Source organism: Eriocheir sinensis, chromosome 45 (genome assembly GCF_024679095.1).
Source record: "Eriocheir sinensis breed Jianghai 21 chromosome 45, ASM2467909v1, whole genome shotgun sequence".
Lineage (NCBI taxonomy): Eukaryota > Metazoa > Arthropoda > Malacostraca > Decapoda > Varunidae > Eriocheir > Eriocheir sinensis.
Genome location: NC_066553.1, coordinates 13,348,608 through 13,374,039, shown reverse-complemented (window position 1 = coordinate 13,374,039; position 25,432 = coordinate 13,348,608). Strand labels below are relative to the sequence as shown.

At 41.8% G+C, this 25,432-nt stretch overlaps 1 protein-coding gene across 1 annotated transcript in view; it reads right to left on the bottom strand.

Moving 5' to 3' along the window:
• Window positions 1–4,148: 4,148 nt before the first annotated feature.
• Window positions 4,149–25,432, bottom strand: part of LOC126980800 (spermatogenesis associated 6-like protein) — a 37,303-nt gene continuing 16,019 nt past the window's right edge. The window contains exons 2-4 of the mRNA XM_050831084.1: window positions 7,265–7,402; window positions 4,840–5,055; window positions 4,149–4,331 (exon numbers count right to left, since the gene is read on the bottom strand). Coding sequence (XP_050687041.1) covers window positions 4,149–4,331; window positions 4,840–5,055; window positions 7,265–7,402 — 537 coding nt within the window. The remainder of the gene's footprint in view (window positions 4,332–4,839; window positions 5,056–7,264; window positions 7,403–25,432) is intronic.

The following is a 25,432-nucleotide window of genomic DNA, read 5'->3' as shown; positions in this document are numbered from 1 at the left end:
CAGGCCGTGGGTGGTTTTTCGGGGGGGGCTGAGTGGAGAGGTGGACACCGCTCTTACTCAACTCGCTGCCTTTCCTTGCTAGGGCTGCTGCTCGTCTCCTGCTAGCCCGCCTCACACAGTAGGCCGTGGGTGGTGTGTACGTTCTCCAAGCTTCTGGCTTGCTGCCGTGGTGCTCGTCTCCGGTCTACCCAGCTTCTGCCTTGCTGCCGTGGTGCTCGCCTCCAGTCTACCCCGCTTCTCTCGCTTCCTCCTCCTCCTCGCTTACTCATCAGCTTCTCTCCTCCATCACGTGATCTTTTAACCCCGCATTACTGACTCTCTCCCTTCCGGAACATTCTTTTACAATCAAACCCCTACCTATCTAACTAACTAGTTATTGGTTTCTTGGAGGGGCTCGAGACTTTGAGATGACGGATTTCAGTAACTCGTTCATATATTCGCTCGCCGTGTTATCTTCTCATAACCTTTTACGCACTTACATTCCTCAGCTACCCATTCACTCTTCACTCATTCACTCATTCACGCTCCCACTCGCTCACACTTACTCACTCTGTCACTCACCGACTTACTCACATTCTCTCATACATTCATGCACTCTCTTACACTTACTGTTACTCACTGACTTACTCACATAATCTCGTTCATTCACATTCGGACCGTTACAAAACGCAGCATCTTCTTTGGCTTGGAGGGTCAAGCATTTATAAAATTATAGATATTGATATTAATGACAACAGGAATATTGGTAGTACATGTAGTAATAATGACTGATTATTGATTATGATTGAAAGTAGTAGTGATATCTACTGTGGAATGACACTAATATTAATATTCCTATTAGTTTAGCGACATTGACAGATATATAGATAGGATTATAATCAATATAATAGGCTGACACATTGTTTTCAAAGGGTGAAAGAGAGAGAGAGAGAGAGAGAGAGAGAGAGAGAGAGAGAGAGAGAGAGAGAGAGAGAGAGAGAGAGATATTATCAGTGCGATGTGGAGAAATTTGTTAGTGTCAGCGTGGCATCGAGGTTACAGAGGTTAGCGTAACCAAGGGGCGGTTGGTGCGGTGTTGGGAGCGAGGGGGCCGGGGGTATGGGCGTATAGTGTGAAGAGAGGGTGGGTGGGGAAGAGACAGGAGAGAGAGAGAGAGAGAGAGAGAGAGAGAGAGAGAGAGAGAGAGAGAGAGAGAGAGAGAGTAATAATTGTAATTGCATCAGAACAGAAGTAAACAAAGTATTAAAATTATATTAATGACACTAACGTTGATAATAATGTAAGCAGTAGTTTTGATAGTAGTGATAGTATGAACACAAGCAATATGAATAATAATAATGACAAGAATATTATACTAATACTAATAATAATAGCAATAACAACAATGGCAACGCTAATAATAGTAACAATGACAAAAAATAATAATAATAATCATAACAATAATAATAATAGTGTCACTAAATAAACGTTGTAGCCTATATCAAGGTGTATGAAATGATTAATTGATTTATATAACAAAATTTAAGCTGCAAAGGCGCTGTGGCTGGCTCCGTTTCTTTCCTTTACATTAACATATGTTTCCATATCAATCATTTAATTACGCTAAGTATATATTTGCTTTTTTCTGGTGGGTATGAAATATAAATGAAAATATTGATAACACTGATTCGACCATAACCAACAACAACACCGCCCCACCGCACCGTATATGGACAGCAACTGTGCAGGGGAGAAGAACTGGCGGAGACGGTACAGAACGCCCAGCCTCGAGGAAGCTGATTTAGTAAGAGATGAGATATGAAGTTTCCAGTTGAGATTTTGAGTTAAGGATAGACCGAGGATGTTTAGTGTTGAGGAAGGTGATAGCTGGGTGTTGTCAAAGAATAGGGGATAGTTGTTTGGAAGATTGTGTCGAGTGGATAGGTGGAGAAACTGTGTTTTTGAGGCGTTGAAGGACACCAGGTTCTTCTTGCCCCAATCGGAAATAATAGTAAGGTCTGAGGCTAAGCGTTCTGCAGCCTCCAACCTTGAGTCGTTAAGTTCCTGAAGGGTGGGTCTTCTATTAAAAGAAGTTGAGTAATGCAGAGTGGAATCATCGGCGTAGGAATGGATAGGACAGTTCGTTTTGGAAAGAAGATCATCAATGAACAACAGAAAAAGAGTGGGAGATAGGACAGAACCCTGTGGGACACCACTGTTAATAGATTTAGGGGAAGAACAGTGACCGTCTACCACGGCAGAAATAGAACGGTCAGAAAGGAAACTGGAGATAAAGGTACAGAAGGATAGAAACCGTAGGAGGGTAGTTTAGAAAGCAAAGATTTGTGCCAGACCCTATCTATACTACTACTACTGCTACTACTACTACTACTACTACTACTACTACTACTGCTACTACTACTACTACTACTACTACTACTACTACTACTACTACTACTACTACTACTACTACTACTACTACTACTACTACTACTACTACTTTCCATTCCTCCATTCCTTGCTCGCAGTCCTTTAATTTCTCTCCTTTCTTTCCCTCCCTTCATTCCTTCATCCTCTCCATCTCTCACTCCCACGTTCTCTCCACTTCCAACTCCACCTTCTCTTTCTTATTACAAAATTCTTCCTTCTCTCCCTCCCTCCACCCTCTTCCACTCTCTCCATTTCTCAATCCTCCTTGCTCTCCTCCTTCCGTGTATCATTCCTCCCCTTACGCATTTCCTCCTTTTCGACATTGTTCTCTTATGCAGTCGATTCTTATCTCTCTTCCTTCCACCTGTGCTTCCTCCCTTATTCTTTCCCTCCTTCCTTCACTCCTTACCTCCCTTTTTCCCTGTCTTACTCCTCCTTACGTCCCTTCCTCCCTATCTCAACTATATGCGCTTGTTCACTCCTACGCCCACCTTCCATTCTCACTACCCATTCCCTACCCTTCTTACCTCTCCGTCTCCGTCTCACATAACACTCTTGTTCATTCCTCCTCCTCTTCCTAAGCTCTCCCTTCCATTCTCCCCCCCTCCACCCATTCCCTTCTCCCGCACACCTTTCGTTTTAATCAAGGGCGTAGTTATAAGAAGAGGAAGTGGGTTAGTGGAGAAGGTACAGGTAGGGGAGAAGGAAGGCCAGTAGGCTGGTATTCCGAGACATTTTCCCTTCTTACACCAGCTATTTCTAAAGGTCAAAGAAGGGATCAATCGGGTTATAATGAGTGTTTCTTTAAGTTCATGGTACAGAAGAAGGGTCAGACTACCACCAGTGTCATAAAACTACCCCTGGAAATGCCCACAACTCCTACGAAAGCCTTGTCAAATATGTGTTCTTGGGCGGCGAAATGTCTCATAATACGGGTTTTAATGAGTGTTTCTTCAGGTTCACGGTACAGAAGAAGGGTCAAACTACCACCAGGGTCATAAAACTACCCCTGGAAATGCCCACAACTCCTACGAAAACCTTGTCAAATATGTGTTCTTGGGCGGCGAAATGTCTCATAATACGGGTTTTAATGAGTGTTTCTTTAGGTTCATGGTACAGAAGAAGGGTCAGACTACCACCAGTGTCATAAAACTACCCCTGGAAATGCCCACAACTCCTACGAAAGCCTTGTCAAATATGTGTTCTTGGGCGGCGAAATGTCTCATAATACGGGTTTTAATGAGTGTTTCTTCAGGTTCATGGTACAGAAGAAGGGTCAGACTACCACCAGTGTCATAAAACTACCCCTGGAAATGCCCACAACTCCTACGAAAGCCTTGTCAAATATGTGTTCTTGGGCGGCGAAATGTCTCATAATACGGGTTTTAATGAGTGTTTCTTCAGGTTCACGGTACAGAAGAAGGGTCAAACTACCACCAGTGTCATAAAACTACCCCTGGAAATGCCCACAACTCCTACGAAAGCCTTGTCAAATATGTGTTCTTGGGCGGCGAAATGTCTCATAATACGGGTTTTAATGAGTGTTTCTTCAGGTTCACGGTACAGAAGAAGGGTCAAACTACCACCAGGGTCATAAAACTACCCCTGGAAATGCCCACAACTCCTACGAAAGCCTTGTCAAATATGTGTTCTTGGGCGGCGAAAGGTCTCATAATGCGACCCTAGGAGTGTAGTATATAATAGGCTTGTTATAAACTGTTCTGGTGTAACGTTATTGTTTATGGCGCATTCTCCCTCCCTCCACCCATTCCCTCCCCCTCCCTCCTCGCCGTCCTTACCTTCGTGTTCTTGTTGTGGGCGTGGCCGAAGCTGACGGTGTCCTGGCTACACTGGTGCAGGGGTGTCCGCGTCTCGCTCACGCTGGTCCTGGTGGAGACTTCGATCTTGGGGGAGATGATGCCCTGCGGAGGGAGAGGAGAGGTGAGTGGAAGGACGTCACACACACACACACACACACACACACACACACACACACACACACAAGCGGAGGGATTATGAGGAAAGACATGGAAGATAAACCGGAAGATATGGACACTAAAACAGTAAGCAAAGAAGACATGAAGAAAAAGGAAAGGTTTATAAGAAGAGAGAAGAAGGAGGAAAGAATATAAATAAAACACGTCAGAAGGCAAAAAGCAATAAATTGAGACACACACAAGAGTCACCCGAAACACAAACGAAAATAAAAAAATATAAAACAAATAAAAATAATGTGAATAAATAAATAAAATGATAAATAAAGACATCAGAACACCATCCAATTACCTCTATAATAACACACACACACACACACACACACACACACACACACACACCTACATATTCGCCCCCTCCCACACACACTTGCCCCTCCCACGTACACACTTTTCACCATTACACTACCACCACCCCACCCACACCTCCACCTACAGGAAAGTCCCGCGTGGGTTCCATCAGCAGGTCGAGGTCCACGCCGGAGTAGGAGAGCCTCTCGGCGGGCTTCGGAAAGAGCAGGTCACGCACGGAAGACTCGAACACGGCCAGCACTGTCTCCCCCGACGGCTCCTCCTGCACCAACTCCAGGTACACCGTCTCCGCCTCCAGCACCCGCTCCAGCAAGCTCAGGTTACGCACGCCCACGAAGGTCTGAGGAAGGAGAATACGCGAGGATACACAAAGAAGTGGCTGGCGAAGGAAGGATACGCGAAGGGAATGTCTGACGGAGAAAGGACACACCGAGATACACAAGCGAAGAAGAGATAGCTACATAGGAGATACATTACGCACGTACATAAGAGATACAACACGCACGCCCACGAAGGTCTGGTCAAGGTAGGCTACCCAAGGATACACAAAGGAATGGCTGGCGAAGGAAGGATATGCGAAGGACTGGCGAGGAAAGGATACATTAAGGAATATCTGACGAGGAAAAGATACACAAGAATACACAAGAACATACAACCTACAGGACAAACAGAGACACAAAGATATAGAAGGATAGACAAGGATAATCACTGACAAAAAGACATACAGAGATACACACTGATACAAATGCTACGTACAGGACACATAAGGATACACAAGGACACACAATGGCATACTAGGATATACAGAGTGTGGGGGAGAGATGACTGCAATGTGGAGGTGGTTAAGGAGCTGAAGGAGAGGGTAGTGTTAAGGTTTTATTGTAGTGGTGGTGTGATGTGGAGGTGGGTGTGTACAGGGTTGGGGTAGTGTTATATTGTGGTCGTGGTGGTGGTGGTGGAGGAGGTGTGGTTGTGGTGTGTTATGGCAGTGGTGGTGGTGAAGCGGAGGAAGCACAGGTCAGAACGAGAAAAAGTTGGAAAGTTTCGTTTAGTCGGCGCAACATCTGTGGTAAGAACGAGAGGAGAAGGACGAGGAAGAGGAGGAGGAGGAGTAATCAATGAAGGTGGAAGGTTGTAGCTGAATGAATGCTCTAATAATGCGCCACTGAAGATAATGTTCGCTCTAAAGGAAGGCAAACAAGCGCTGGGATACTACATACGAGTGTTAGCTTAGCCTTAACCCGTCCGCTGCGATTGGCACAGATTTGGCTTTCACTGGTAGCCTGGTAACTATACTCCATTGTCTTTCTCTGCCTCTGTGGTGGATAGTGGAGTGTTTCCCATGTGGTATTGGTGTGCTGGGTATCCCCCACCCCCCAAAGGTGCAGGACTTTACATTTCTCTTCGTTGAATTGTAGCAGCCACTTTTTGTTCCATTTTTGTAGCTTGGTGAGGTCTGATGTAGGAAATCCGTAGTCAAGGGGTTAAGAACCGTGGAGAGAGAAGCATCTTTGTGGGGGAAAAAGAAATGTAAATGTTGAGTATAATGATGAAATACAAGATGAGAATATGAATATGAATATGAAATGAAGAAGAGGAATGCACGAGTTAACCCGGTAGCTGCGGGGGTCATGTTTCTTAGGTTAGGTTAGGTTAATTTAAAGGCCCCTCTAAGCAAAATAATGAGAAAGAATCATCACTCACGCAAACCATTTCATAATATATATCAACGCTTTTGTGATCAGTTTATGCATCATCTATTTTGGGAGGTTTATATCATGGCAGAAATTTGGCCCATCGCTGGTACACGGTAAAGCCACAAATTTGGCCCGTCGCTGGTACACAGTAAAGCCACAAATTTGGCCCGTCGCTGGTACACGGTAAAGCCACAAATTTGGCCCGTCGCTGGTACACGGTAAAGCCACAAATTTGGCCCGTCGCTGGTACACGGTAAAGCCACAAATTTGGCCCGTCGTTGGTACACGGTAAAGCCACAAATTTGGCCCGTCGCTGGTACACGGTAAAGCCACAAATTTGGCCCGTCGCTGGTACACGGTAAAGCCACAAATTTGGCCCGTCGCTGGTACACGGTAAAGCCACAAATTTGGCCCGTCGCTGGTACCGGGTTAAAAGTGAACTAACCAGGAAAATGAGAGGAAAGAACCGACTGTGAGGGAAAATAACAGGACAAAGTGTAGAGCGTTGGCTGGGTGGGCTTTGATCATGACATTTATAAGCGGTAAAACATGGAAAAGAGAGAGAAAAAAACGCTAAAAAAAGACCAGCAATGACAAAACAGTTTCAGAAGATATGAACTGAGTGTTTTTACCTTAAGATTGTAACTGCCATTATTCTCTCTCTCTCTCTCTCTCTCTCTCTCTCTCTCTCTCTCTCTCTCTCTCTCTAAATCAGTTTTCCCATTGTTTCACCTCCATTTCTCTTCCTTTCTCTTTATTTCCTCCTTTCCTATACTAATTTCCTATCTTTTCCTTACTCCACTACTTCCTCAACTCCTCACTTTTCCTTTCTTTCCTCCTCCTCCCGCTCACCCTCTCGAACTTGAACTTGTCGTGGTAGAGCAGCGGGAAGACCGGTGGCAGCTTGTTGGTTCGCGTGTGGAAGCCGAGGAGACACAGCGAGAGGGAGCAGCGACCCCTTCCCGGCAGCCACACCCCGGGGCACGACACCTGGCGGGAGGGAGGGGCGTCAGGGGGGCGGGAGGAAGAGGAAAAAAGGAGGGGCAAGAGGGTGAGAATGGAAGGGAGTGAAGGGGTAGCAGAAGGGAGAGACGGGAGGGAGGAAAAAGCGGGAGGTAGGGAGGGAAGGAAGAGGCAGGAGAAAGGAACGGGAGGGAAGGAGGGACGAGAAGAAGGAAAGGAATGGAAGGGAAAGAAAGGGAAGGAAAAGGCAGAAGGGGATGGAGGGAGGGAAAAGCGTGAAGGGGGGGAGGAAGAAAGGAAGGAAGGAAGGGAAGGAAGGGGGAGGAAGGATGGGGCGAGAGGGAGAGACAGACCGAGGGGACGAGAGAGAAAAATCGGAAAGTTGAACAGAAAGGTAAAAAATGAGATAATAAGGGAGTTTAGGGTGAAGAGAGAGAGAGAGAGAGAGAGAGAGAAATTAAATGGAAAGATGAAAAGATGCAAATGAGCGTTAATTAAGAAAGGAAAGGACGGATAAATTATGATAAACGTGTGTGTTTGTGTTTGTGTGTGTGTGTGTGTGTGTGTGTGTGTGTGTGTGTGTGTGTGTGTGTTTGAAAAAAGAATGAAAAAAAGAAGAAAAAGATGTTGGGGACGAGACTGGAGAAGGAAAAAATAAGAATGGATAAAAAAGAAAGAGGGAAGAGGGGAAAGAGACACTGATGTTCATGTACTAAAAAGAAGATGGATTAACAGAATGAAGAGGCGAGGGAAGGGAAGGGGAGATGGAGAAGATGGGAAGATGGAAAAAGAAGGGAACGGAAGTGGAGAAGGAAGAGTCAGTTCAACCACGGAAGAGACGAGATGGAGAAAGGAGTAGAAAATGAAAGGACAGAGAGGAGTGGAGAATTGAAAGGAGTAGTGGACTTGAGGTAGTGGAGTAGAGGAGGAGTAGAAAAAAAGGAAAAAGAGGTAGAGGAAGAAGTAGAAGAGTAGAAAGAAGTAGAACGAAGGAGTAGAGTAAAGAGTAGAAGAAGAAAAGGAGTAGTATTGAGGTAGTGGAGTAGAGGAGGAGTAGAAAGAAATGAAGAAAAGTAGAGAAAGGAAAGAAATAGAGGAAGGAGTAGGAGTATAGAAAGGAGAATAACGAAGAAGTAGATGAAGGAGTAGAAGAAGAAAGGGAGTAGAGGAGGAGTAGAGAGAGATAGGAAAAAAAGGTAGAGAAAGGAATGAAATAGAGGAAGAAATAGGAGTATATAAAGAAGAATAACGAAGGAGTAGATGAAGGAGTAGAAGAAGACAGGGAGTAGAGAAAAAGAAAGAAAATAAAGGGAGAAAAAGGAGTAGATTAAGAAAAGGAATCTATGAAAGGGAGGAAAGAAAAAAAATGAAGTTAGAAAGAAAAATGAGGAAAGAAAGAAAAGGAACAGATGAACGGGAAAAAGAGTGAAGGAAGGAGATGATGAAGAAACAGAGGAACAAGTAAATAAAGGAAAGTAGACAAGAAAGTAAAGGAAGGAAAGAGGAGGAAGGAAGAGGAAACAGCCGGAAAACTTACAACAAAAAAATATACAGTTGCGTGTCCGGAATCTTTTACACACACACACACACACACACACACACACACACACACACACACACTTACCATACGGACGAAACAAAAGATCCATATGAAGGTAAACTGTCAGGGGATTATGGCGCCTTAAATCAAACTATATACATCATATACGAGAAAAGTGAAGATGAATTTGTAAGATTAAAAAGAGAGAGAAGAAGAATGGAAGTGTTGAAAATGACCTTGATAACTGCTCGTTAATTTAGAAAGCAGGAATCATTATTATTATTACCTACGAGAAAAGTGAAGATGAATAATTATATAAGGTAACGAAGAGAGAGAAGATGAATGAAAGTGTTGAAAATGACGTTGATAATTGCTCGTTCATTTAGAAACCAGGAATCATTACCTACGAGGAACGTGAAGATGAATTTGTAAGATTAAAAAGAGAGAGAAAATGAATGAAAGTGTTGAAAATGACATTGATGATAATAATGCTGGTTAGTTAAGAAAAGAGGAATTATAATTATTACGAGAAAAAAAGGAAGATGATTTAACCTATATACCTAAGATAAAAAAAATCGTAGGCTGTCTCGAGAATAAGTAGAAGAAAAGATTAGCCTAATATGCAAGGTAGAAGAAAATGCATCGAAAGTGATGATGCAGTAGTGAAAGAAAGTGAAGATAGTGAGAAAAACCTTTGAAATTAATGAGTGTGCGTGCGTGTGTATGTTCATGCGTTTGTATATACATGTCCGCGGTTGTTATATATATAGATGACTGATCAAGTTTATGTTATCACCAAGTTTGTCATCACAAGAACAGGAAGAAGAACAAGAACAGGAATTACAGCGTCCACGTCATCGCTTGGGTGGTAAGTGTTATTTTTATTATTATTATTATTATTATTATTATTATCATCATCATATATATATCATTAGTTTTTCGTCCTTTTTAAGCTCTGAAACTGAGTACGCTACACAAAAACCGAATTTAATATTATAATTTCAACCTTCATATGCCATTTTCCTCATTAATTTTATTAATTTCTGCTTCTAATAATTTCCACTGCTCAAAAATATATTATCATTAGTTTTTCGTCCATTTTTAAGCTCTGAAACTGAGTCCGCTACACAAAAACCGATCTTCATATAATTTTAACATTTTCTTCCTGAATATCGATATTCTTTCAAAATACACAAACTTTTATGCAAATATACATGTTACATGTATGCATGTGACTTTATAAATAGAAAATATCCTAATTTAGAGGTAGAATACAAAAGAACATACGAACAAAAGAACATAGGATATATATATATATATATATATATATATATATATATATATATATATATATATATATATATATATATATATATATATATATATACATACATATATATATATATATATATATATATATATATATATAGTTGATCCAGTTGCTAAGAAAAATGTTGCAGCGGTAGAGAAATTTCCAGAAGCCTAATAAATAGAAGGAGGTTGGAGGTAGAGGATAGCGTTTAGATAGTTGATCCAGTTGCAAAGAAAATTATTGCAGTCGGTACAGAAATTTACAGAAGAAGAAGCCTAATAAATAAAAGGAGGTTGAAGGAAGAGCATATCGTTTAAATAGTTGATCCAATTGCTAAGAAAAATATAACAACATTAGAGAAATTATCAGAATATATTGCGATTTTTCTGTCTTTCATTCCATGTCCATCTCTCTTATATATTGTCACATGCTTTCTATTTTTCCTCCTTTTTCTTACTTTTTCCACCTCCTTTTACTCCATTCTTCATCTTCCATATTATTTTTCTGCTTGTTTTACTGTTTAATATTTCTGTCTTTTGTTTTCGTTTTTATTTTCCATATTCCTTTCTTCCCCATATTTCTGTATTTCCTCTTTGCCTCTCGATACTGTCATACAAGTGTTTTTGTGTGTGTGTGTGTGTGTGTGTGTATATGTGTGTGTGTGTGTGTGTGTGTGTGTGTGTGTGTGTGTGTGTGTGTGCTTCAAATTTTGGGTGAACGGAGTGCGGGAAACGTTTTAGAGAGAGCGGACTCGAATTCTGAAGAAGAGGGAACCCGGTCCGCAACGTTTTCCTGAATGAAGCAGAAAATAGAAAAAGGGAAAGAAGGAAAGGAAGGAAGGAAGGAAAAAAATAAATAAAGCTTCCATAAGTGAACCACGAAGGAGAGGAAGCAGGAGGAAGAGGAGGAGGAGAGGAAAGAAGGAAAGGAAAGAAGGAAAAAAATAAATAAATCTTCCATTAGTGAACCACGAAGGAGAGGAAGGAGGAGGAAGAGGAGGAGGAGAGGGAAGCAGAGAAGAAAAAGTAGAGAAACGACGACGAGAGAAGAATGTAAATAAAGATAGACGAATAGAAGGGAGGAAGAGAAAAGGAGGGCGGAAAAAAATGGAGGAATAAGAGAGATAAGGGACGGGAAATAATGGAGGAATAAGAGAGATAAGGGACGGGAAATAATGGAGGAATAAGAGAGATAAGGGACGGGAAATAATGGAGGAATAAGAGAGATAAGGGACGGGAAATAATGGAGGAATAAGAGAGATAAGGGACAGGAAATAATGGAGGAATAAGGGAGATAAGGGACGGGAAATAATGGAGGAATAAGGGAGATAAGGGACGGGAAATAATGGAGGAATAAGGGAGATAAGGGACGGGAAAAAGGAGACGAGGAAAAACAAACAAATGCGAATGTCGAACAGAAAGAGAGGGAGAAAGGAAGAAAAGAAAAAGGAATAATAGAAACAAAGGATGATAAAGAAGAAAAGAAGGAAAACAAACAGTTACGAAGAGTGAGGATGAGGAGAGAAAGGAGAGCGAGAGGAAGAAAGAGGAAGGGAGGAAAAAGTGAAGGAGAATAGGAAAAAATGAAAATACACATAAGAAAAGAAGATAGCAAAGATTCACGAAGAGAGAGGCTGAAAAAGAAAGGGAGGAAGAGTGAAAAGGAAAAAATGACTCACTCTCTCTCTCTCTCTCTCTCTCTCTCTCTCTCTCTCTCTCTCTCTCTTCTTTCTCTTCATTTCGTCTCCTTCCTTTTCATTTCCTTTTATTCCTTCATTTCCTTCCTTTCCTCCCTTCATCTACTTCCCTTCCATTCCTCTCCTTCCCTTCCTTTCCTTTTCTTTCCCTCATTTCCTTTCCTTTCCTCCATTTCATCTACTTCCCTTCCTTTCCTCTCCTTCCCTTCCTTTCCTTCGTTTCCTTTTCCTTTCTTCATTTCCTTTGCTCTTCATTCCTTCTTCCTCTTCTTCCCTCCCTCTCATCTCCTTCCCTTCCTCCCCTCCTTCCATTCCTCAACGCTTTTCCTTCCTCCTCTCCTCTCTCTCTTCCTTCCTTCTCTCAGTTTGCCCTTCTTCCTTATGTCTGTTCTAAAACGCCTCAGAACCCCATCTCTCTGGTCAAGAGATACAGCAGCTTAGCGACCTACTACTACTACTACTACTACTACTACGTACTGCTATAGTCCGACACATCTAAAGTGGCGTCTCAGACGTAGACAGCCCCTCATAACCTTCTCTCTCTCTCTCTCTCTCTCTCTCTCTCCTTTCTTATAGTTGGGGCCCCCCTGTCATTCGGCCCCCGGGGGTATGGAGGGCGGTTGCTACGGCTCTGCGCCCATGATCCACACGACAGACAAGTCGGTCAGCTAGCTGCTAGCGGACGAGACTGAGCTGTCGTCTGGGCCAGTGAGTCATCAGTCCCACTCCTTCACATCTTCTCATTGACTGACACGTTTATTACCTAGTATTTTTACAGGCCCGTAATTTTGGCAGATTTTTTGGGGGGAGGAGCTAGAGGACATCATGGCTGAGGGAGAGAGGGAAAGTGGCGAGTATGGGCAGTTGGAGGAATTTCCTTGAAAATTAAGCACTTTTAGGATACCACCGGGGCCCCGAGACCCCCAGAATTTACGGCCCTGCAAATAAATGACGGTCAGATTCGGTTAGAGTTGTCTTGATACTCCCATCGTCAAACATTTCAAATCGCAGGAAGGACATACAGCAATGAAGGCATTTCACGTTCCTTCACACCCGCCTGTACCATTCTTGTGTCCTGTAAGGGGCTCGTCCCCCCGTTTGATAAAATAACCACATAGCAAATAAAATGTGCTCATGCATTTATTTAAAGGATATTAATGTCGTCATATCATTGTGCGGGCTTACTTTAGCGGCAAAACACCTTTTTTGTACCGTCCTGTCTGTGCTGCGGTGCTTTGATGCTGTGATGCCGCGGCGCTGGTTGGGAGAAACGAATGCTCGCTGACCGTAAGGACATATCTCATTATTTACCGAGGCTGGGAAAGGTCGGCGGCCATGCGCACGCCAGAAAGAACAACGACAATGAAAAAGAAGGAAGAAAAAAAAAAAGAAAACAGGCCCGAACTATTATACTGCATCTTAGTTTATATTTTCATGCCCCATTTTTGTCTTGATTTCATTAGAAAATGGAATGGCACGGAGAGTTTCGCGAGCACACCTGTTGTCGATTGTAGAGAGATGGAACGACACACCTGTTTGTTTTTAAACCTAGTGATGATTCTTTTTTCCTCAGACCACGAATGTTGAAAACACACACACACACACACACACACACACACACACACACACACACACACACACACACACACACACACACACACACACACACACACACACACACACACGGCCCTTTCATCGTCTCCCTTCATGCAGATTCTTTTCGAGTTCTTTGAATCGTCCTTCGTGTGTCTTGTCATATTTATCTTTTCTTCTTCCTCTTCCTCCTCCTCTGTGTCCTCTCCCTCTTCCTCACTGTCATTTCTCTGCTTGTTTATATTCTTGGAACTCTTTTCGTGACCTAAATCGGCTACTACTTGTTTACACACACACACACACACACACACACACACACACACACACACACACACACACACTTTCGGACTTTTCTCCTCTTTTGGGAGTGATAACGTAATATTAGTTCCTCCTCCTCCTCCTCCTTCTCCTCCTTTTTTTATGGTGAAACTACCAACCCAAAATGAGATCCCTTTCCTCCTCTCATTTTTCTTCCTTTCTTGATATAAACAGTTCCTCCTTCCCTCCCTCCTTTTACCTTTCATCCGTCACTTCACATCCTTCACTCTGTTCCCTGTTTCCTTCCTCCCTCCCTCCTCTTTCCTTCCTCTCTCATGCTCTCTTCCCTTTTTGAATAAACCTACACACGTCTCTCTCTCTCTCTCTCTCTCTCTCTCTCTCTCTCTCTCTCTCTCTCTCTCTCTCTCTCTCTCTCTCTCTCTCTCTCTCTCTCTCTCTCTCTCTTAAACAATTACTTTTCCTCGGTGTTTAATACTAACAGTCTTCCTCTCGCTACCACCAACACCAGTACTATTGTAAATCTCGAGCATGCATTGCCTAATTTTGAAATAACAACCGATGAAGTCCTTAAAGCTCTCCATTCACTTAAAACAAATAAAAGTCCTGGACCTGACAAAGTATATCCAACTCTGCTGAAAGAAACAAAGAGCGAAATACTCTCCTCCCTCACAACCGTATTCAATATGTCCTTGCGACAAGGCATCGTCCCTTCAGATTGGAAAAAGGCTAACGTGACACCGATTTTCAAGAAAGGAGACAAAAAAGTACCAGGTAATTACAGGCCCATTAGTCTAACTTCGGTTGTAGGTAAGCTACTTGAGGGCATAATTAGAGACAAAATTGTGAATTACCTTGAAAGCCACTCATTGATTGGGGACTCACAACATGGCTTCCGAAACTAAAGATCCTGCCTATCAAACCTATTAACCTTTTATAACGACCTCTTCACTGTTTATGACGTAACCAAATCACTGGACGTAGTCTATCTTGATTTCAGAAAGCGTTTGATAAAGTCCGCATCATAAATTACTTTACAAATTAAAGCAAATAGGTAATGACGGTCAAGTAAACCAATGGATCGCGAATTGGTTGAGCAACAGACAACAAAGAGTAGTGATTGACGGATTTAACTCAGAGTGGGCGCCTGTCACTAGTGGCGTCCCTCAGGGCTCGATCCTTGGCCCAGTGCTCTTCATTATTTACATCAACGACGTGGATGTTGGACTCAATAACCGCATTAGTAAATTTGCAGACGACACAAAGATTGGCAACTCGGTTCTCACTGACGAAGACAGGCAAAGCCTCCAAGAGGATTTGCACAAAATTTCAACAGTCGGATAGATGCGAGATGCCCTTTAACGTAGACAAGTGCCAGGTCCTTCAAGTTGGAACGAGGAATAAGAAGTTCGAATACGAAATGCGCGGCGTTAAACTCAAAAGCGTTCAATGCGTCAAAGACTTGGGGGTCAAAATCGCGTCAAACCTCAAATTCTCACAGCAATGCATCGATGCAGCAAATAAAGCGAACAGAATGTTGGGCTTCATTAAAAGAAACTTTGTATTCAAGAATAAAGATGTAATACTCCCGCTCTACAACAGTTTAGTCAGACCCCACTTGGAATATGCGGTACAGTGTTGGTCTCCCCACCATGCAAAGGATATTGCTAAATTAGAAGGTGTTCAGCGTCGGGCAACGAAAATGATCCCTTCCTTGCGCAACAAATCCTACGAAGAAAGGCTTTCTACCCTTAACATGTTCTCTCTTGAGAAACGTCGCCTCCGAGGAAAACTGATCGAATGTTTTAAAATACTTAATGGTTTCACGAATGTAGACAGATCAACATTGTTTATGATCGATGACACTTTGCGCACGAGGAACAATGGCGTAAAACTCAGATGTAGACAAGTAAATTCAGACTGCACCAAATTTTTCTTCACCAACGTTGTAGTGCGAGAATGGAATAAGCTTCCACCGTCAGTGGTCCAGTGTAACACGATTGACTCCTTCAAAAATAAGCTCGACCGTCACTTCCTTCAACTTAATATCAACTAGAGTAGAAATGCAACGTTTTGGAGTCTTCTGATTAATGTAAAATCACTTAGGTTTAAGGACAGACCACCAAGTCTGGACCATGGGGTCTGTCTGATGGTCTGATTTCTCTCTCTCTCTCTCTCTCTCTCTCTCTCTCTCTCTCTCTCTCTCTCTCTCTCTCCATTCAGCTGTTCATGGTTTATCTACATCATCTACAAGTTTGATTTTAAATGAGGCGGCATTTGTTATGGGGTTGTTGTTGTTGTTGTTGTTGTTGTTGTTGTTGTTGTTGTTGTTGTTGTTGTTGTTGTTGTGATGTATGTTCTCTCTCTCTCTCACTCTCGACGTAAAAAGAAAACCCATTACCAACATCTGTCAGTCAAAAATTCTTGGCCTACTTTCGTTTTTTTTCTTTTATTTTTTTTTTCTTTCGTTTCCCTCCTCCTCCTCCTCCTCCTCCTCCTCCTCTAATTCTTCTTCCTGCCGTCCCTTCTTCCCCTCCTCGCACCCAGGCACTCTGTTTTTTTTCTTAAATTTGTTCTCATTTTTATTTTTTTCTTCCCTTCACTCTTGTTTCTCCTCCTTCCTCCTCCTCCTCCTTCCTCCTCTCTCCCTCCCTTTCCTCCTCCTCTCTCTCCCTCTCTCCGTCCCCTCCTTCCACTTCCTTCCCTCACTTTGTTATCTAGGTCACGCTGTAAGAGAGAAAGAGACAGGGAGGAAGAGGAATGGTAGGGAGGGAGTGAGGGAGAAACAACAGGAATAGGTAAGAAAGATGGATAAAAGAGGGAATGAGAGAAAGAGAAAAGAGGAAGGAAGGAGGGAAAGGTGGAGAGGAAAGAGTGAGAATGAGAAAGGAGGAAAAGACGGAGGAAGAAAGAGGAAAGGAGGGAGGTAAAGGAAGAAGGAAGACAAGAGATGAAAGGAGGAAAAAGTGGGAAGAGAAGAGAGGAAGGAGGGAAAGGGGAGGAAAAAAGAAGGGCAGAGAGGAGGATGGAGCAGAAAAGAAGGAGGAAAGAGAGAGGAAGGAGGGAAAGGGGAGGAAAAAAGAAGGGCAGAGAGGAGGATGGAGCAGAAAAGAAGGAGGAAAGAGAGAGGAAGGAAGGAGGAGGAGGAAAGAGTGGCTTGAGGCAGGCTGAGGGGAAGAGAGGAGAGGATTAAGGGGTTCTGATCACCTAAAGAGCATCGGATCCCCTCTCTGTGTTGACCTGATTCCTCGAGACGCCTATCCTCTTACTCTTTTTCCCCTCTTCTTTCCCCTCCCTGTTTTCTCTATCTATCTATCTTCCTATCTATCAATCTATCTATCTACCTATCAATATCTATCTATCTATATTTATTTGCCTATCTACTTATCTATTTATCTATATACTTGTTTCTTTGTTTACTTATTTAACTATTCAATTATTTTTTTTTTACTGTCCCGTTGTCAGTGTGTTGTTCTGTCTGTCTGTCTGTCTCAAAGATACCGAACTCTCATCTCCTCTATAAGTACATCAAAGTTTCCGTTCTCTTGACAGTTAACTTTTATGATGTTTTTTTCCGGCAACCGACAAAGCCACTCCTGGAGCTTAAGCACAACAAGGGGAAGGCGCGGTAAGGACGGGAGAGCAAGGGTGGATGCGGGGAACGAATCGGGGCGGTTCATGGTAGGATAATGATAAGAGGAAGAGGAAGAAGATGAGGGAAAATGTGGAGTGTGTTGAAGAGGAGAATAGAAAGAAAGATAGAAAAAGAGATTAAAAAAGAATGGAATGGTTGAAAGAAAGAAAAGAAGAGAATAAAAGAACAACAAATATGGAGGACTGGAAGAAAGAACATATTAAGAAAGGAAGGAAGGAATGATAGGAAGAAAAGAAGAACAAATAAAGAGGGAAAAGAAGATGACAAGAATAAACTGACTGGTTGACTGACTAAATAATTGATAAACTGACTGACTGACTGACTGACTGACTTACCAGCTAAATTACTGAATCTCTGACTAACTGACTGACTTACTTAATGACTAAATAACTAACAAACTGACTTACTGAACAATTAAATAACAAACGAATTGACTGACTGATTGACGAACTGACTTACTGGCTGACTAAATTACTGACTGCCTGACCGACTTTTTTTTATTTTTTTATTTCTATTTTATTTTAGGAAGCCATCACCTCGCCCATTTCATTTAGTGATTTAATGGCACTGGAATGGACTTAGTGAGGTGACTGATGCTCTCAAATGTGTGTGTGTGTGTGTGTGTGTGTGTGTGTGTGTGTGTGTGTGTGTGTGTTTGAAATGGGAATAAGTGAGGTAGAAAGGAAATGATTCCTGCTAAATTGCTTGTCATCATTTGAAGGGATAATGGAGAACAGAGGAAGGGGGAGGGAAGAGGGAGAGGGGAAGCGGTAGGAAGGAAGAAGGGGAGCAAATCAAACGGTGAATGAGAGGGGAGAGAGATAATATTCCCTACGGACTGAAAATGGACCAGAGAAATGAGGGGAAAAAGAGATGAAAGGAATGAGGAGGCACAGAATGAGAAAATGGAATAGATCACGAATTAAGACGAAAGATATAGGACGTTGATATAAATGGAGAAAAAAGTAAAAGTTATGGAAGAAAATATAAAGAAGAGGAGATGTTAAGAGGGAGATAAAGAGTGTAATCAGACAAGGAAGAGGGTATTTAGAGGATGAGGGAAAAGATAACGTAAGAGAGAGGTAGAAAGAAAATAAAGGAAATATAGTATAGGACAAAGAAAAAGATGGAAGGTAAGAAGAAATGGAGAGAGAAATGAACAGGATAGAAAAGAAAGAAAACGCGAGAGGTGAAAAAAAAACAGGAAAACATATCATGGAAAGAAAAAGAAATGGATGATGAGGAGAGGAAACGGCAGAGGGAAATTAGAAGAGGGAGGAAATAGAGAGAATGCGGAAAAAAGACGTTAGGGCAGGAGAAAAAAATAATGGAAATATGTTATGGGGCAAAAACTGAAGAGATGGATGAGGGGAGGAAACGGCAGAGGGAAATTAAGAGAGAGAGGAGGAGCAAAAGAGAGAGGAAATGAAGGAGACGAAAAAAAGAGAACGTAAGGGGGCGGGGGGGGGGGAAACAGCATTAAAGAAATTTGTTAGGGGACTAATTGAAAAAAAAGGTAAAGGAGGAGAGTAAACGACCGAGGGAAATAAGAAAAATAAGGAATAAAGGATGAAAATGTCAAGGATAAAAATAAAAAGTCTGGGAGGTGGAAAGAAAATTAATTAAGGAGAAAAACAAACAAACATTACCAGACCAAAAAGCAAATGGATGAAGAGAGAAAACAGCGGAGGAAAAAAAAGGAGGAAAAAAAGTGAAATGAAGCACAGGACGTGGAGGAAATGATAAAAGGAAGAAAAAGTAAGGGAGGGGCGAGGAGAAAAAAAACAACAACTCATGGCACAAAAAATAAAGAGGAAAAGAACAGGAACGACAGCCGGAAAAGAGGAGAGTTAGGAGACAAGGGAGAGGAAATAAAAGTGATGGGAGAAAAATATTAAAAAAAGAACAATGGATTTTTTTTTAGTTTCCTACTCAGGAAAAAAAATGTATGGCATCTTAGGGCCGCCGTATTGCCAAACATTTCGTCGCCCAAGTTCACATATTTGACAAGGCTTTCGCAGGAGTTTTGAGCATTTCCAGGATTAGTTTTATGGCCCTGGTGGAAGTTTGACCCTTATTCTGTACCGTGAACTTAAAGAAACACTCAATAGAACCTGACTGACCCCTCTTTGACCTTTAGAAATACCTGATATGAAAAACTAAAATGTCTGATAATATCGACCTTAGTTTGAGATGAATCTAACCTGTCTACATTTTTTTACTCCTAAAGAAGTGCATAATAGGTCTTGTCAAAATCGCTTAATACAGAAAGAAAGGAAGGAAGGAGGGAGGAACAGTGGATTTTATTTTTAGTTTCCTACTCAGAAAAAAAAAAATGTATGGAATTTTAGTTTGAGATGAATCTAACCAGTCTCCATTTTTTACTCCTAAAGAAGTGCATAATAGATCTTGTCAAAATCACTTAATACAGAAAGAAAGGAAGGAAGGAGGGAGGAACAGTGGATTTTATTTTTAGTTTCCTACTCAGAAAAAAAAATGTATGGAATTTTAGTTTGAGATGAATCTAACCAGTCTACATTTTTTACTCCTAAAGAAGTGCATAATAGGTCTTGTCAAAATCGCTTAATACAGAAAGAAAGGAAGGAAGGAGGGAGGAAAAGAAGGAAGAATGAAATACAGAGGATGTTGAGACAAAATGGGTGACTGAAAAGAAAAAAAGAAAGACTTAAAAACAGTGACTCTAAAAACAAAGAGAAACGGAAAAAGTTAGAAAGAAAGAAGTGCAGACGATGGAGTAACAATAAACAGTGACTAAAACACACAAAGAAAGAGACTTGAAGAAAGAAATGAGCGCAGATATAAAACACACAAAGAAAGAAAGAGACATGAAGAAAGAAAGGAAAAGAAATGAGCGCAGATACAAAACACACAAAGAAAGAAAGAGACATGAAGAAAGAGAGGAAAAGAAATGAGCGCAGATATAAAACACACAAAGAAAGAAAGAAAGAGACATGAAGAAAGAAAGGAAAAGAAATGAGCGCGGATATAAAACACACAAAGAAAGAAAGAGACATGAAGAAAGAGAGGAAAAGAAATGAGCGCGGATATAAAACACACAAAGAAAGAAAGAAAGAGACATGAAGAAAGAGAGGAAAAGAAATGAGCGCAGATACAAAACACACAAAGAAAGAAAGAAAGAGACATGAAGAAAGAAAGGAAAAGAAATGAGCGCAGATATAAAACACACAAAGAAAGAAAGAGACATGAAGAAAGAGAGGAAAAGAAATGAGCGCAGATACAAAACACACAAAGAAAGAAAGAGACATGAAGAAAGAAAGGAAAAGAAATGAGCGCAGATATAAAACACACAAAGAAAGAAAGAGACATGAAGAAAGAAAGGAAAAGAAATGAGCGCGGATATAAAACACACAAAGAAAGAAAGAAAGAGACATGAAGAAAGAGAGGAAAAGAAATGAGCGCAGATATAAAACACACAAAGAAAGAGAGAGACATGAAGAAAGAGAGGAAAAGAAATGAGCGCAGATATAAAACACACAAAGAAAGAAAGGAAAAGAAATAAGCGCAGATAATGTATAGTATTGATCGATGACAATAAAAACAAAACAAATAAATGAAGAAAGAAAAAAAAGCAAAGACCAAAAGATAAGGATACAGTCAGATAAACAAGTCAGATAAGAACAGGAAACGCTTTTTTTGCCGAAACCCACATATATAAGTGTTCTTTCAGTACGTAGTAATAATAATAATAATAATAATAATAATAATAATAATAATAATAATAATAATAATAATAATAATAATAATAATAATAATAATAATAATAATAATAATAATAGACTCTGCCAACGTAACCATTATCACGACATCCATAAAAAGCACAAAGATATAAAAGAGAAAACACTATGTACCACAAGCTTTTAATTAGGGTAGGCGGTGGCCGAAGTGATAGCGTACTGGACCCACATTCGCCGCGTGATGGACGACGCGGGTTCGAATCCTCACGCTACCACTCAGATTTTTCGGTCACCGCTGAGTGGCTTAAAACTACCCACATGCTGTCCTGAAGACCACCCATCAACCCGGACTCTAGAGGAAGCCGTCCAAGCGAATCAAGTACGAGTTCCGGGGGGCAGCATGAGCCAATGCAAGATGGCGCCACTATAAACACTCGCCTGCGCCAGAACGGGCTGGGCCGACCATCAGGCCCCACCTGGAAGAAGCCTTGGGCCGACCATCAGGCCCCACCGGGAAGATGCCTACCGGCGCAATAGGCATGAACGTAAAAAAAAAAAAAAAAAAAAAAAAAATTAAGCTTAGCCAATGTTTTTTTTGCCGGAACAGTAAAGACAATAAACAAGAAGTAGGTAAATAAACAGATACATTAATAACAGGCAACGAAATAAACTAGTAAATGGATGCACAAATAAACGTAGAATTAAACGTCATACCCAATTCTCATTCTTTCCAAGTCTTTCCGCCTCGGGTCACATTCTGGGCCGTCATCGTCATCCTTCGTATAACCTTGACGCCACCAGCCCCCGCCCCCCTCTCTCTCTCTCTCTCTCTCTCTCTCTCTCTCTCTCTCTCTCTCTGTATGCCATCCACAGTACAATATTTTCCTCTCAACCTCACTGCCCCCTCATCCCTGTCACCCCTCGTCCTTCCCCTTACTGTCCCCTGTATAAGCTCTCACATTCCCATTTCATTTTCTTGACACCATTTATTTTCTTCTTTTCTCCACTCTTCAACCCTCGCCCCTTCCCTACCATCTCTCTATTATCCCTTTATCTTTCCATGCTTCTCATTCTTCTCCTCTTCCTCAACTTACACTCCTTTATAACCTCTCAACCTTTCCCTTTTCTTCTCTTTCTACTTGTTATCTCCACTCTTCACCTCTCGCCCCGTCCCTACCATCTCTCTATTATCCCTCGATCTTTCCCTGCTTCTCATTCTTATCCTCTTCCTCAACCTTTTCCCTTTTCTTCTCTTTCTACTTGTTATCTCCACCCTTCACCTCTCGCCCCGTCCCTACCATCTCTCTCTTATCCCTCTTTCCTTACCTCCTCCTAATTTTTCTTTTTTCTCCTCTCCTATTGTCCTCCTTAAACCTCTCGCCCCGTCCCTACCATCTCTCTATTAACCCTCTGTCCTTACCTCCTCCTAATTTTTCTTTTTTCTCCTCTCTTACTGTCCTTAAACCTCTCGCCCCGTCCCTACCATCTCTCTCTTATCCCTCTTTCCTTACCTCCTCCTAATTTTTCTTTTTTCTCCTCTCTTACTGTCCTCCTTAAACCTCTCGCCTTCCCATTCCCTTTTCTTTTCTATCCTTTTCTCATTCTCCTTCCCTCTCCCATTTACCTTTCACCCACTCCCTCCCTGTCATTTATTATCTTTCCCTCGTCCCCTCCTTCTCAGCTTTCATCTTACTGCCATTTTTTAACTTACCCTCCCATTCATTTTACATATATACCGTTTTCCCATTTTCTTCCCCTCTCCACTTCACCCCTCGCCTACTCTCTACCATTATCCTTCTGTCTTTCTTTCCTCCCCATCTTTCTCCTTTCCCTCCCTTTACTATCCTCCCTCATTTTCCCCTTCTCCATTTTCTCCCCTCACCCTTTCCGTTCCCGTTCCTCTTCCACTATCCTCCAGTCCCTATCCCCATCCATTCCTCCTCAGTCTTCCCCATCTTATCTTTCCCCTCGCCCTCCTGTTGAGTGTCCTGCCATAACCTCCAATCTTCCCCTTTCCCCCTCTCCCCTTCCTTCGCCGTTCCTCCCTTCTCACCCTTATATAAAACTACTACTACTACTACTACTACTACTACTACTAACACTACTATATCAATGAAAAAAAAATAATGTAACGACGCTAACAAATGTAAAAAAGTCACACCAATTAAAGTCTTCCAATTAGTGTTGTGCTCTATACTTTCCTTTTTTTTTTACTTATCTTGTATCTTGCTTGATCTATATTTTCTTTCTCTCTACCCATCTTTTTTTCATTTTCCATTCGTCTGTCTATTTATCTATTTATCTACCTACCTACCGATCTGTTTATCTATTCATTATCATAGTCACTTAGTTTAGTCATGTATCGGTTCGCACTAAACTATCAAGGTCTATTCTTTCACAGTATCACAACTATCCAATGTGTTATTTATTATTACTCCACTCTTGACCTCACGTCCCATCACAACCATCTCTAATATCCCCCGCTGCACACGACTTTCTACTCATGCTCATCCCTATACTGTCCAAACCCCTTATGCAAGAAGAGTCAACCAGCATCTTCACTCTTTCATCCCTCACGCTGGTAAACTCTGGAACAATCTTCCTTCATCTGTATTTCCTCCTGCCTACGACTTGAACTCTTTCAAGTGAAGGGTATCAGGACACCTCTCCTCCCGAAATTGACCTCTCTTTTTGGACACTCCTTTGACCTCTATTCAGGAGCAGTGAGTGGCGGGCTTTTCTTATATATATTTTTCTTTACGCCCTTGAACTGTCTCCTTAGCTGTAAAAAAAAAAATATATATATCTTCCTCTGCTGCTGGTCATTCTTTTTCCCCTTCCTGTCCTTTTTATAACTCCTCACCTTCCCATTCCTTATATTACCTCCCCCATTCTCTTCCCCTATACCCATCAATCTATTTATCTTCCTATCTATTTTTATCTACCTGCTGGTCTTGAGTGCAGGTGTGTCTTGGAGGTACACGAGGGAAGCAAGAGAGAGGTAAGGTATAAAGTACAGAGGTAATTCAATTTGTACTCGACGCTGGGGTAATATGGTTTGGTGAACAGTAATTAGGGCAAACCTGCGCTCCACTGGAAACCTTAATTAGATAAAACGTGGGAAACAAGTTTAAGAAGCCACTTTACATGATTATAATTTCGTTTCGCTGGAGTTGTGTCAAAATAGCTTAATTACCAGAGTAGTTGCATATTAGTAAGTATTAGATATAAGAGGAAAAAAGGGAAAGGAAAGGAAAATGGGAGAGAGAGGAAACAAAGGGAGGAAATAAACGACAAAAAAAGGAAAGCAGAGGGAAGAAAAAAGGATAAAGATAAAATAAAGAGGAAAGGGAAGAAATAAAGGGGATAGAAGTTAAATTCTAGAGGTAAAAAAGGGAAATAGAAGGAAAAAAAGATTGAAGAAAAAAACTCACGCAGAAAAAGGTGATGGATAAAGATGAATAGGCAGATAACTGGTAAGAGATAAGGAGGAGAGAGGGAGGGAGAGAGGGAGGGAGAGAGGGCGTGAGGGAAGGCAGAGAGAGGAGGGCAGATTCAGGCTTTAGGGAGGAGAGATAAAAGTGTATGATGTAAGTTTAGAGAAGTTTACAAGCGCGCTCATTACGCCCTTTTTTCTTTGAGAGAGAGAGAGAGAGAGAGAGAGAGAGAGAGAGAGAGAGAGAGAGAGAGAGAGAGAGAGAGAGAGAGAGAGAGAGAGAGAGAGAGAGAGAGAGAGAGAGAGAGAGAGAGAGAGAGAGAGAGAAGAGAGAGAGAGAGAGAAGAGAGAGAGAGAGAGAGAGAGAGAGAGAGAGAGAGAGAGAGAGAGAGAGAGAGAGAGAGAGAGAGAGAGAGAGAGAGAGAGACACAAAGGAAGAACAAACACCAGCAGACCTGCTGGTCCTTACGAGGTTGTTTGTGACAAGCTATACTAACTATCTAATCAAAGGTGGAAGATGAAGGACAGCAAAGGCGAAGGCTCCTCCCCACCCCCCCATCCCTCCAGCCAAAGCTGGCAGGAAAGGAAAAAGAACCATGCAGCATGGAAAAACTGCATGGAAATTATGTAGGAAAGAACTACCATTACTGCTACCACTAACCGGGCGATAAAAGCGGACAAGGACACCAGTATTCGAAAGAACTTAACGTTATTACGACAATGAGTAATATCTTAGTTGCTGGTTGGATTCAAAACACTTGTCTAATCTATTCTTGAAGGCCGTAACTGTTGTACTATCAACGACATCACAAGGTAAAGAGGAGGAGGTGAAG